At 46.7% G+C, this 13,066-nt stretch overlaps 1 protein-coding gene across 2 annotated transcripts in view; it reads left to right on the forward strand.

Moving 5' to 3' along the window:
• Positions 1–8,255: 8,255 nt before the first annotated feature.
• Positions 8,256–13,066, forward strand: part of RAPGEF4 (Rap guanine nucleotide exchange factor 4) — a 230,160-nt gene continuing 225,349 nt past the window's right edge. The window contains exon 1 of one of the 2 annotated variants that reach the window (XM_089779764.1): positions 8,256–8,747. In XM_089779764.1, coding sequence (XP_089635890.1) covers positions 8,683–8,747 — 65 coding nt within the window. In that variant the 5' untranslated portion in view covers positions 8,256–8,682. The remainder of the gene's footprint in view (positions 8,748–13,066) is intronic. The other variant, XM_006116479.5, reaches the window with a different exon arrangement.

Raw genomic sequence — 13,066 nt, forward strand, 5'->3', positions numbered from 1 at the left:
TAGACTGGAAACTTAGCTTAGGTTGAACCCAGCATAGGTTGATGCTAAACTTGCCTCATAATCTTGAACCTGCCAGATTCATTCTTAATTTTTTTCAAGGACTCTTTTGGTGTCCCTCAGTTTAACCATACTCTAAAATGTATCCCCCCTGATGGATACACAGCAGGACCCCATGCTGTATGAAAACTGAAACTGACCAGTTGAAGTACTGGAGGTCAGGAAACAATTTCCCCCTGGATCAAATTTGCAGAGATTGGGGAGAGGGGGGGAAGAGGGAGCAAGAGGGGAGTTCACCTTCCTCTGCAGCATAGGGCATGAGTCACTTGCAGCTATAAACTAATATAAAGGTCTTTGAAACATGATTTGAGGACTTCAGTAAGTCAGCCAGAGGTGGTTATAAGGGTGGACAGGGGAGATTCAGTAGCCTGAAATGTGCAGATCATACTAAATTACCATGATGGTCCCTTCTGATCTTAATCTATGAGTCTATGCATCTATACGTGACATTAGTATGAATCATTGTTTGAGCTGGAGTCTGAGAGCCAGTGAATTACTTTGCTTCATTTTGGCAGGACAAAGCATACTTAAAGTTAACATAGGTGACTAGCTGTGGATACCCCTAGAACCGTGATGTCCAACCGCTTCTGAAGTGCTATAATGAACTAGCTAAACTTAACTGGCCAAATAGCCACATTGTTCAAGCCAATTAGCCACACCCAACCAGCCACACTCAACCAGTGGGTAGCGTGTTGGACACCATGGCCCTAGAGTAAGTGGATTCCCTTAGAGTAAACTAGCTGTGGTTTCTCCTAGAGTCATCCTTGAAATACTTGTATTTGGTGGAACCAGCCCTACCTGACCCTCTCTCTCAATCCCGTGCATGGTCTGGAGCATGTCAGGGTGAAGGAGTCATGCTGCACTCTTGTGATATGCAGCTCGTACAGTGGTACTTTGGAGTCAATGTAGCTGGCTTATGTTTGAACAGCCCTGGGGCAGAACACAGGTAACAGGGGAGTGTAAGGATGGCTTGTTCACCTTTGTTTCTTCTGGGGTCCTGTATTGAGCACAGATCGCCAGAGCAGAGGAGTAGGCTCTCGGATTTTTGAGTGACTTTGCCAGGAAGTGAGATGGCATTTCAGTTGTTAGACTAAAGCAATTGACAGATGATAGGCCCTGGAACCATTAATTTATTATTTATCATGACAGTAGTTCAAGCTCTGCCACAAGGTAGCTGGTCTCTGTGGAGAGACTGAGCCCAGAGTGGAGCAGGAGAGGCCAATCCAGCTAATTAACGAGGGCTGCGCTACACCTGAGTCTATAAAGGCTGTTAGTAGGCAATTGAGCGAAGAACTGAGTCTGATAGAGTACTGAGGAGGAAGAACTGAGATGTTGAACCCTAAACTGCAAAAGCCACACAACAGCAGTGCTAACCCCTCTGGGGAGCCCCAGGGAAGCAGCCCCACAGCTGCTGCTGCTACAAGGAGGCAGAGGTACTGTCTGAGGCTAGGAAGCTGTCAGGAGCTAGAGCGTCAAAGGTGCCTATGAGGGGTGGTTCTGAACCCTGCAGGCCAGCTGCTGACTTACAGCTACATTTTGGTGATTGTTTTAACTGTTGTCCCAAAGAATAAACCTCCTTGACTAACACTGGGAGTGGCAGTGAAGTTTGGAGCTGGGGTGCAGTTGTGGCGACCTTGGTGACGAGCTCCAGCTCACAAATTCACCTTTTTGGATCAAATTCTTCATGTGTCTCTGGCTGAAGATTATTTTTTTTTTTTCTGGAACATTTAAGCGTGCTCCCTTTAGCGGTGTTTGAATTAGTCAGTGGTGAATAGCTAGCCAGCTGGTTAGAAAAACTCAGATCAGGCTCTGTAAGAACAAAGACATAGCAAAGAATGGCAGAAGTCTGAAATTTGACATGTGCAGCTGTTTGTCCAAGTAACACAAATAATAACTTGGGTGTCTGTATTTTGGGGGCTTGACGTCTTTCTGTTACTGGAAAATGTGCAAGCTGGTTTGATTGCTGGTCTATACTCTTAAAGGGTTTTAAGTGGCACTGTGTTGTCCTTTGTAAATTGCAGCTGGTTAAAAAAGGCACTCAGTCCTTCAAACAGACACTTGTTAACCTGAGTATCTCCCAGTAGCAGCCTTCTTTATAACCAGCTGCCTTCCCAATTTTTTGGCTATGGAGTCAAGTCTCATGACATTGATAGTAAATCTTATTCCCTGCTCATTCCAGAAAGAGAAACAAAATTGGTGACTATGGAGGGTTTGATTAGAGATCCCGTTGGTACTGTCACCTAGTGTGCTCATCATACCACTGAGACTGCCTAACTGCCGTGTGGGGGATCCCACCACCCTGTCTCACTGGGACAGAAGCTCTGGTCTCTCCCAGCAAAGGCAGAGAGTGAGGGGTAACCGATTCCCAGCAGAGCAACACAGCTGCTGAACTGTACTATCAGCTATCAGGCCTTGACAGCATGCAGGAACCCGCCCCTCGAGGGGGACCAAAACCCCAAATCAGTCTTAATCTGTATAAACACTTTACAGATAAAGCTCAAAGATGTTCACCCCCTTTATTAATAAAAGAAAGATGTGCACAGTAGTTGCTTCCTCCCTCCCTCAGGTAATGATTATTTATGCTGAGTTTGATAATAGAGAAAAGTGTTTTTTATTAAGTATAAAATAGGATTTAAGTGATTGCACATGAAAACAGACAGATCAAAGTAAGTTACTAAGCCAAAATAAACAAAACATTCCAGTTAAGCCTAATACACTAAGAAAGACCATTACAGAACATAACTTTCTCCTTAGTCCTTATTATAGGCAAAATTCTTCAGGACAGATCTTTTTTCTCTGGCTTGGGTTTACCGCTCCATGTCTCTTTAGAGTTTTGTTTTCAGGGTTCTTCATTTGTATCCTCTTAGGGTAGGGAGGCCATTTCAAAGGCCAGCTGAAGACAATGTTGATTCCTTCCCATTCCTTAAAGAGAATTTCTCCAGAGCGGGAATCCTTTGTTTTATTCTCCATCCCCATGGAAAAAATACCAGATTCCAGCACCAGGTGGCATAGTCACATATCTTTGTAGGACCTGTAGAAGAAAGAAAGAAAGCCTGAAGCATGGGCCTGGTACCTGAACCAAAGTAAGCAAGAGTTATACGATAAGTAACAGATTAGGGATGTAAGCGACTAGCTGATACTGCCTGATAAGCCTAGGCTTATAGGGTAGTCGAGTCACTTTTCGACTAGTCATTTCCCCTCCCTTGCTGCCTCCGTATCAGAGACACCAAGTGGGGGAGTAGGAGGTGCTGGGGGAACTGGCTTAAAAGCCATTCCTCCCCAACACCGTCTCCGCAGGGGGGCAAAGGCGCAGCAGGGGAAACAGAGTGAGGGGGACCAAAGCAGTCCCCGCTCACCCTGGTTCCCTGCTGCATTTCTTCCTTTGAAACATACAAGAGCCACAGGAGTACAGGTGGCTCTTGTACATTTCAAAGGGAGGGGTGCAGCAGGATAGTAAGCATCCCTTGTATTGACTAATTGAGTAGTCAGTGGAAATTCCATTGACTACTCAATTAGCTGATTAATTTAAATTTAACATCCCTATAACAGACAGGTCTTGTCAAAAGCACATATTTGCCTGCAAATCAGTATCTCTCAGCAGTAGAACTGCTATCCCTGCTAAAAGCACATGAAATATGTAAATACATTCTGCTGGGATAGTACAAGGACACCCCAACTTAGTAAATGATAAAATAGTTTGAAACAACAGGAGTGAAGGCATAACAATGGATGGTGAATAGGAATGCTTTGGAGGAAAGTTCAAGGCAAGGTACCAAATGTGTCATTAATGCGTAAGATGATATGTAAGGTGTGTATCATAGATGGTTTTTCTGGCTATAAATATTGGGATACCTTGACTTAACTCTTTTCCTGGACTAGGGAGCAATAGTGAAATCGATACTATTGACTGAGTTGAGTCCATTGTCACGGGTACAAACGCATAGGGGATCAGAGGCCATCTGGCTACCGATGACTATTAATGTACTTTGTTCGACAGTAAACTAACTGAGGTGGCCTTTATATTTTATCAGAGTCTGTGACCTTTGGGGGCTCTTGTTAAGTCTATTATGCTAGCTCCCTGTACAGAGCTGGCATGATACACTGAGGTAGCATACAAAAATGCATGCAGCCAAATGTTTATCATCATGGACAGAGCAGGAGACTTGTCAGAAAGCCACACCAGTAAATTGTGAATTGGTGACCCTCACCACTGATCTGGAAAGTAAGTTATCATTATTGCTTATAGATGTAAGTATTTTGCAATACTGGGATGAGCATTGTTTCAGCATGTCCCACAAGACAATGTGCATGAGAAGTAAAACTGAAATTTGATGTAGTGACATAACAAATGAGGTCTCTCTATATAATAATGTTTTAATTGGTTACTACACAGTACTACACAGTAATGTCGAGTCAATTTTGAAATAGCTTATTTTTAAATTTGGCGTTGTCTACACAGCACTTACTTAGAAATAAATCGCTATTCTGAAATGTCCCTTACTCCTCGTGGAATGAGGTTTACAGAGACGTCAGAATAGCGAGCCCATTATATTTTAAAATAATGGGCGCACTCAAAAGATGTAGAATAGCTATTTTGGGATACCTCCGGCATCCTGAAAGCGCTGCAGTGTAGATGTAGACTTACTGACCCCAAATTGTGCTTAGTATTTTAAGCAATAGTCCGCCACACCCCATCCGTCTCATGCACTGCCAAGGTGTTCATCTGCTTTTTGCCATATATTTATGCACACCCCATCCATCTGACCCATGCAGCAGAGCTGAGTGAATGGAGTATACTGTCCAAACTCACCTGTAATCTACCAAAGTGTTTTTTTTTAAATCTGTGTGCCAACCACATCCTATATCTTCAGAAAACATTTCCAAATTTGGGGTGATGCTTCTCCTAGGAAGGAATCTGTCTAGAACAGGGATGGTCAATCCATTCTGGACAAGAAGCCAAGATATCAGTGGATCTAGTGTGAAGAGCTGGGAAAAAGTTGTCGAGCAAAATAAAAAAAAAAAGGACTGCCCCTTTGGCCACTTCAGGCTCCCGCCAGCCAATGCCGTCTTTTTACTAGCTACGGGGGGAGGGGAAGAGCCGCATGAAGCTCTAGACCATGTGGACTGGCATAAAAGCCAGCATGCAGGTTTAGGGCTCTGGAGAGATACTAACAAATGTAGGAACTTTTTAAAGTTTGATAATTCATCTCCCTGACCTCCTCCCTCCAAAATTAGTCAAAGGCACTGGCAAAAATAAGGACACAATATAGATTGGCTCATGGCTGATATACGCTGAACTTGTGGTGAAAAGCTGAGAAGTGAAAATACCAGTGTTGTAGCTCTGGTGGGGTATGTCCCAGTGGCCTAATGGAGAAGGCATCAGCCTCCAGAACAAAAGTGTAGCTCTCAGGTGTTGGGCTCCCCAGCAAGGCTGTCTGATTTTTCTCCCTCTGAGAGACGGCCTGGTACTTCTCCAAGTCCTGGGTTCTCTACCTGCACTGGCCCAGGTTAATTAACTCACTTTTCCCTGACTTGGGGATGGGAAAGGAGATGACTTGCTAGCTCTGAAAGGCTCTTCTGAGCAAGGTGGGATAGGTAACATGAGAGGAGGGCTGTCGTTAGACATATACGGCCATGTATGCTGAGTATGCCCAGGGCCACCTCCAGGTCAGGTCATCACACTGAGAAGGTGGTCAGCACCGACTCCAGTAGTCCCATCCCCTGACCCTCTATGATCTCTGCCTAGTGGCCATTCACCTGTTTTCCCCTTCCACACATCTTTGGCTGGCTGTGGTACAGCCTCCTGCTCCATCTCCTGGCCTGCAGCTCCACCTGCATTACTTTTTGTATTCTCTCCTACCAGCCCTCCTGCTCTGCTCTTGCCCCCCACAGCTTCTGCTCCTGCAGCCCTGAGCACAGTCTCCCTGCAGAGTTGCTCCCACCCCTGGAGAGGAGTTGGGGTTCAGGTGCTTGGGCTGTGTAGGACACCAAAATCATAATGCCTATGGATGTTAACGTGTATTCATGTATATGCTTAATTGATAAGCCTGGGCTCATCAGTTAACTGGCATGGTTACACACACTTCCCCCTGCTGCCTCTGTATCAGAGGCAGGGGAGATGGGCGCTGCCTGCTTCCCTCCCGCCCCCCCCCCCATGCTGCTGCTTCCCAAAGAGGCAGCAGCAAGGGGAGGGAGGCAGGTGGGAGCTAGTGTTCAGGGGAGCTGGCTTAAAAGCAGCCACCAGCAGCCCTGCATGAGAGAGACTGTGGGAAAGGGTTGCCTGTGTAGTGGAGCGAGATGTTTCCAGAAGGCAACTTGGGCACCTCCTGAGCAGGGCTATTGGTACAATTTATGTAGTGGGAGTGCTGAGAGCCATTAACACAAACTCTAGAGGCCTAATGGATAAGACATCAACCTCCAGAGCCTGGGATTGGGCAGGAGCTGGCATCCCCTGAAGGTAGGGAGGTGGGGTATGTCCCAGTGGCCTAATGGAGAAAGCATCAGCCTCCAGAACAAAAGTGGGCAAAAGGACCTCCATGGGCTGGCCCACCAAGCTCGTTGATCCAGCACGCAGAGGCCCCGCCGCTTCCCCACTCCCAGACCAATCAGGGCCTAGGGACTGGGCGTATGTGGTGCTTAAGAGTCAACCTTGGTGGTTGACTCTAAGCACCACGAGCCCAAGGGTAGGTAGGTAGAGACTTCGTGCAGGCCCCAGGCCAATCAGGGCTTGGGAGTGGGGGGAATGTGTGAAGTCTCCTTCCCACCCTGCTCCCGTCATGCAGAGAGCGAAGGGAGCTTAAAAGGCTCCGATTGGCCTGGGTTCTGGGGGGAAGGGGGAGCGTGTGAAGTGTCCTCCAGCTCTGCAAAGGGGGTGTCACTTCTAAGTGTCACTTCAGAACAGCTGGTGGTTCTGGGCGGCGGGGGGAGGCAGGGCAAGGATGTCACTTGCTCCCTCCCCCGACCAATCAGGGTCTGTGAATGTGGAAGCACGAAGTGTCGTGACCCTGCCCATTCCACCTGAGGCCCTGCCTCTTCTGGGGGCAACCCCTGGCCACTTCAAACATTTCTGAAATGTCCCCGGTCAAAAATTATTGCCCACCCCTGCTCCAGAGCCTGCGATTCTGGGTTCAAGTCCTAATCAACCCCAGACCCAGGAGCAGTGGGGCAGCCACCAGCAGCTTCCTAAGGGATGGAAGTTGGCATCAGCTGAAGGTAGGGAGGATGCTAAGAACTGGAAGGTGTCTTGTTGTGTGTACTCCAACCTCTTGGGGTCAGGTGTGGAACATGATGTTTTCCTAAAGGGCTGTGTCTACATTGGCAAGATTTTGCACAAAATCTTTCCACCTGTCTACACTGGCCGCAAGTACTAGCGCAAGAACACTGATATTCTAATGTATAAAATCAGTGCTTCTTACGCAAAAACTGTGACGCTCCCACTCAGAGATAAACCCTCTTGCGCAACTGTTCTTGCACAAGACGGCTGTGTAGACAGGCAACGTTAATTTCTTGCGCAAGAAAGCCCAATGGCTAAAATGGCCATCGGAGCTTTCTTGCGCAAGAGAGCATCTACACTGGCACGGAAAAGCACATCTCTTGCGCAAAGGCACATGCCAGTGTAGATGCTCTCTTGCGCAAATACTTTAATGCAAAAACTCTTGCGTTAAAAGTATTTGTGCAAAATCTTGCCAGTGTAGACATAGCCAAGGTGTTTTCCCTTATTTCCTGTGAAATCACCTCATCTCTTTGGTCAGTTGCCATTGTGTTATCTGCTTACACGCAGGTCTAGGCATTCTCTGAACAATGTCCATGAGCAGGCCTTGATATGGCTGCTAATCAGTGTGACTTTGTTTTTCGTATGAATTTAAGGCACCATGCACACCCAAAAAAATGTGAAAAACAGTAAGGTTGTGTTTTGCCTTCTCTTGCTAATCTCCATTAGCACTTGTACACCTTATAAGATTCTAATTTGGGCCTCTACTAAAAGGTCACTTTTGTGTGGACATCAAAATGTTGATTTTGTCTCATTGCTTTTTGCTGTGATGGGAAAACGCCAGCCATAGCCTGTCCATGCATGTCCCCCCGACTTTCACATTCCCCCCCCTATTGTATTCAAGTCCTCTTCCTACCTGAATTTTCGTCAAACCATCTTTTTTGAAAACAGCACTTAGGTGACAAGATTTGATACATTACTTGAATTCATTAAATCAAAAACATCTGCACTGTTTGCACAGACCCGCCCTGACAGGTGTCTGTGGCAGCTCCAGTGGAGGGAAAGCCCTTCCAGCCCCCGGTGCCGGGCCTGCGGCGTCTGGCCCCAGGACCCCGCCCCAGTGGGGCTCGGGCCCTGCCCTGGGTTTTCCTCACGCAGACCCCTTCTCCCCGCGCCTTCCCGGCTGCTGGCTCCCGGCCAGTTCAGCCCGGCTCTGACCCCAGGGCCCGCCCTGCTCCGCGCCAGCACCTGAGCCGCGGGCGGGCTGGGCCAGGTGGCTCTGCCCACGGCGAGGCAGCCGGAGCCGGTGGCTGGGAGAGCCCATTGCTCGGCGCGGGGAGAGGCGGCAGCAGTCGCAGGGGCGGGGGGGAGAGGAGCAGCCGCCGCCGCCTGGGTGCGCAGGGAGCCGGGCAAACATGGTCGCTGCTCACGCTTCCCATTCTTCCTCCTCCAGCGAGTGGATCGCGTGCCTGGATAAAAGGTACCAGCATCTTCCCGGGAGCGGGCGCGTGCAGGGCCCCCGCTGTGCCTGCGGCCCCGGCTCCCCCGATACGCTGCGCACTGGTCGTAGGCAACATGCCTGGGGGGGAGCGGTGGGGCCTTGTGCGGTATGTGCGAGAACATGGCCATGGGGTGCACGCACCGTCGGGCTATTGCCCTGGGAAGAGCCCAGCGGCTCTCGTTGCCCTGGGAGTCTGGTGCCTGGGAAATATTGCACGTGCTGGAGGTGAAGGAAGTGAAACGGATCAAAGAAGCTGCTCCCTGCCCCGGTGGTTGGGTTAGGGCGGCTGTGCTGGCTTTGCAGTGGTTGCCGAGAGGTGCAGGAGGCAGAGAAGCAGTTCGCTGCACACAAGCACACGTCCAGGCAACAGCAGGCATATTTTTAAAAAGTCATCAGAGGGGATGCGCTTATGATAAAGGCACTGTGGGCATTATGGGAGAGGTCAGATTCTGCATCGATGGGGGTTGTTGGGCTGAATGGGCTAGGTCTTTTCTAGCTCTAATTTCTGTGATCCTAAATAACATCAGGGATTGGTGCACTCTGGGTTCACAGCTCCAGTGTATGCTTTGAATGATTGAATATTGGGATTAGGGCATAAATCTTCTTGTGAAGCTTTCACTTAATATGACTGTAATGATCTAAATTCTCTCTGTCATTCCCAGCTACTTACCCTTTGAATGCCTAGGGTAGGTGAAACCCACCCATTTCATTTGCTGTGTTCACAGGCCCCTTTTCACCTCTAGGTGTGCGTTCTCCTTTGCATCATCAGTGGGGGGGGGGGGGAGAAAAGGAGACTCCCCCACTCTTCTACCCCATCCACCAGGCTGAAAAAAGAAAAAGATCCTCACCACCCCAGACACAGATGAAGGACCCTCAGCTTGTAATGCTTGTATATATACAATCTTTCTCTGCAGTCCCTTTAAAGAGCAAATTTCCCCAAATGCTGACAGGCTAATTTTCTGTTGGCTCAGATTATAGGCCTAGTAGTAAACACTATACTGAGTTAGTCATTATAGTTCGTTAACATGGATTAAAAGGTGATATGTAAAATGCAGATAGCAAAGAAATAGTTATTAAAGAACATTTTAGTGTTCCCCACTGGGTGTAGGTGGGGGGGGGGGGGAGGAGTATAAATCCTGTATTGTCAGCACCCGTGTTAATCTATTTATATGGTTGGTGTGGGGAAATTGTACATATTTTTACTATATTATCTTTATATGTAATTGATCGGATTACACTGCAAACTTTAAAGATATCAAAGAGAATGTATGGTACTAATATAGCAGATTATTGAATGCTTTTGGCAGTTAGAGTCATTCTGAGGTGTATTTTGTTCAGCCCTTTTGGGTGAGTGCAAAGAACCTGCTTGTCCCTTCTGCTAGTGCGAGCCATGGTGTAACTGATGTTAAAATCCCAGAAAAAGACAGTTGGAGTGCCAATTGAGAGCTCCCAATCTAGTGTGGGTTTCTCAGATCTCATAAAGAATTCTTGCCGAACCCACCTTACCTACACAATGCATGCTATTCTCAAAAGCCAAAGTATAAATTTGGGTGTTAAAATGTGTGTGGAAAATTAGAATGGTCAAGACAGAAATGCAAATAAAACTGGAATAGATTGGTCAGACATACAGAATTATGGGCTATTTTTAAACTGTAAGGGCTCGTCTACATTGGCCCCTTTTCCGGAAGGGGCATGGTAATTTTTGAAATCGCAATAGGGAAATGCGCGGGGGATTTAAATATCCCCCGCGGCATTTAAATAAAAATATCCGCCGCTTTTTTCCGGCTTTTCTAAAAGCAGATTTTCTAAAAGCCGGAAAAAAGCGGCGGACATTTTTATTTAAATGCCGCGGGGGATATTTAAATCCCCCGCGCATTTCCCTATTGCGATTTCAAAAATTACCATGCCCCTTCCGGAAAAGGGGCCAATGTAGACGTAGCCATCGTGTGAGCCTGATTAGCAACAAGGGAAGAGGGACACAAGACAAAATAGGGAAAGAATGGGTTAAATAATATTGAGATAAGTTAGATGTATTCAAGTTGTCCAGGCCAGATCAAACTCAAGGAACTAGCAGAATCAAGCTTGGAACAACAATAGTTCTGTGGCACCTTAGAGATTTAACAAAAATATGGTGCCACCGGACTACTCATTGTTTTTGAAGTTACGGACTAACACGGGAACGTCTTTGAAGCTTGGAATAGTTAACAATTACTTGTTGAGAACTCCTGGAGAATGGGTGAGGTCCCAAAAGACTGGGGAAGGACAAATACAGTACTTCTCTTGAAAAGGGGAAATTGTAACCAGTTAGTGTAACTTTGAAAGTTGGAAAGATACTGGAGCAAATCATGAAACAATGAATTTGTAAGTAACTAGAGGGTAATAGGGCTATAACAGAATGGATTTGTCAAGAATAAGTCATGCCAAACTAATCTTATTTTTTTTCTGACAGTGTTACTGGACTAGTGAATAGAGGAGAAACAGTGGAGATCTTGATTTAATAAGAAAATTTAATGCAGTCCTAAATGGTATTCTTATAAGCAAATAGGGCAGTGCAATCTAAGATGGACTTGCTAGAAGATGAGTGCATAACTGGTTGAAAGATCATACTCAGAGTAGTTATGAATGGTGTTCTGTCAAACTAGGACTACTATCTAATGGGGAGAACAAGGATCAGTCCTGGATCTGATATTAGGCAATATTTTCATTAATGACTTGGAGAATGAAATGGAAAGTATACTTATAACATTTGTGACACTGACGTGGAAGGGGTTGTTAGCACTTTGGAAAGCCAGGATTAGAATGTGAAACAACCTTAGCAAATGGGAGAACTGGTCTGAAATTAGCAAGATTCAATTCAATGAAGATAAGTACAGAATAAGGCTCAATCAAATGCTCAACTGGAGAACAACTGCAAAGCAGCCGCACTGCTGGAAAGCATCTGAATTACAGCAGAATTCAATCTGAATATGAGTCAACTATTTAATGCAGTTGCAAAAAAAATGAATATAATTTTGGGGGTTATTCATTAGAAGTGTCTTATGTAAGACAAGGGAGGTAATTGTCCTGATCTACTCAGCACTGGTGGTGAGGCCTCAGCTGGTGTACTGTGACCAGTTCTAGCACCGTATTTAGGAAGTATGTGGACAAATTGGAGACAATCCAGAAGAGAGCAACAAAAATGCCAAAAGGTTAAAAAAAACAAAAACAAAACTGAGATAGGAGAAAAGGTTCAAAAAACTCCAAACTGGGCAATTGGAGTCTTGAGAGAGGAAATCTGAGGGGGGGGGGGGGTAGGTGCTGATTATAGTCTTGTAACATGTTAAGGGCTGTTAAGTGAATTCATCAATTTATTTTCTGTATCTACTGATTAGGGTACTTAATCTGAAGCAAGAGAAATACAGGTTAGTTATTAGAAAAAGCTTTCCAATTGTCAGGATAGTTAAGTAATGATATAGGTTTTTAAGGGAGTTTTTTAGAATAGTTTAAATTACTACCTGTCAGAGATGGTCTAGATTTGGTCCTGCCTCATTACAGGAAGCTGGACTTGAAAATTTTCTCAAGATCCTTTTCACTCCTGGATTTCTGATGCTCACATTATACCTGAGTTATACCCTTGACTAGAGGTGGCCAACCTGTAGACCAAGGACCGCATGCAGCCCTAGGGATTCTCTTTGTGGCCCACCAGACATTTTGTTTATCGTTGCGCAGGCCTAGGGTTGCTAGATTCTGCTGATTTTTGCCCTCATTGTTTTTTTCCTACCAGTATTACAAAAGAGACATGCACTTAAAGCAAGAGTGCATGTGAAGTGAGGGTACTGACTGCACACAGCATTGTGAGAGATGTATAGGGATGTTACATATTGTGTAATTGTATCTTAGTGGTTACATGACTATTTGATACAGCAGCGTGGGGTGGCAACAGGCTCTGTCTGTGGGGGCTCCAAGCTTCCCGTGGACAGGGGCTGCTGCCATGAAGCAGTCTTTGTCTGTGGTGGGTCCAGGCTCGCCACAGACAGAGGCTGCTCCATGGGATGCGGAGCAGCCTCTGTTCACGGGGAGCTCAAACCTGCAGATGGGCTGCTGCAGTGAAGCAGCCTCTGTGCCTACCGCATACAGAGGCTGCTTCATGACAGCCTTGTGGCCCCTTCCTCCTCCACTGCTGCCAGGCGGGGGGGGAGGGGGGTGCAGGGCAGAGCAGAGCAAGCAGCACTGGGGAGAACCATCTTTTTAGCTGTCCCCCCCCTCCCCCCCGCACCAGCTTTGCCTGCCTTCCATTGTTGCCATTGTAGGAGGCAGCA

Source organism: Pelodiscus sinensis, chromosome 7 (genome assembly GCF_052426305.1).
Source record: "Pelodiscus sinensis isolate ZL-2025 chromosome 7, ASM5242630v1, whole genome shotgun sequence".
In the NCBI taxonomy this organism is placed as follows: domain Eukaryota; kingdom Metazoa; phylum Chordata; order Testudines; family Trionychidae; genus Pelodiscus; species Pelodiscus sinensis.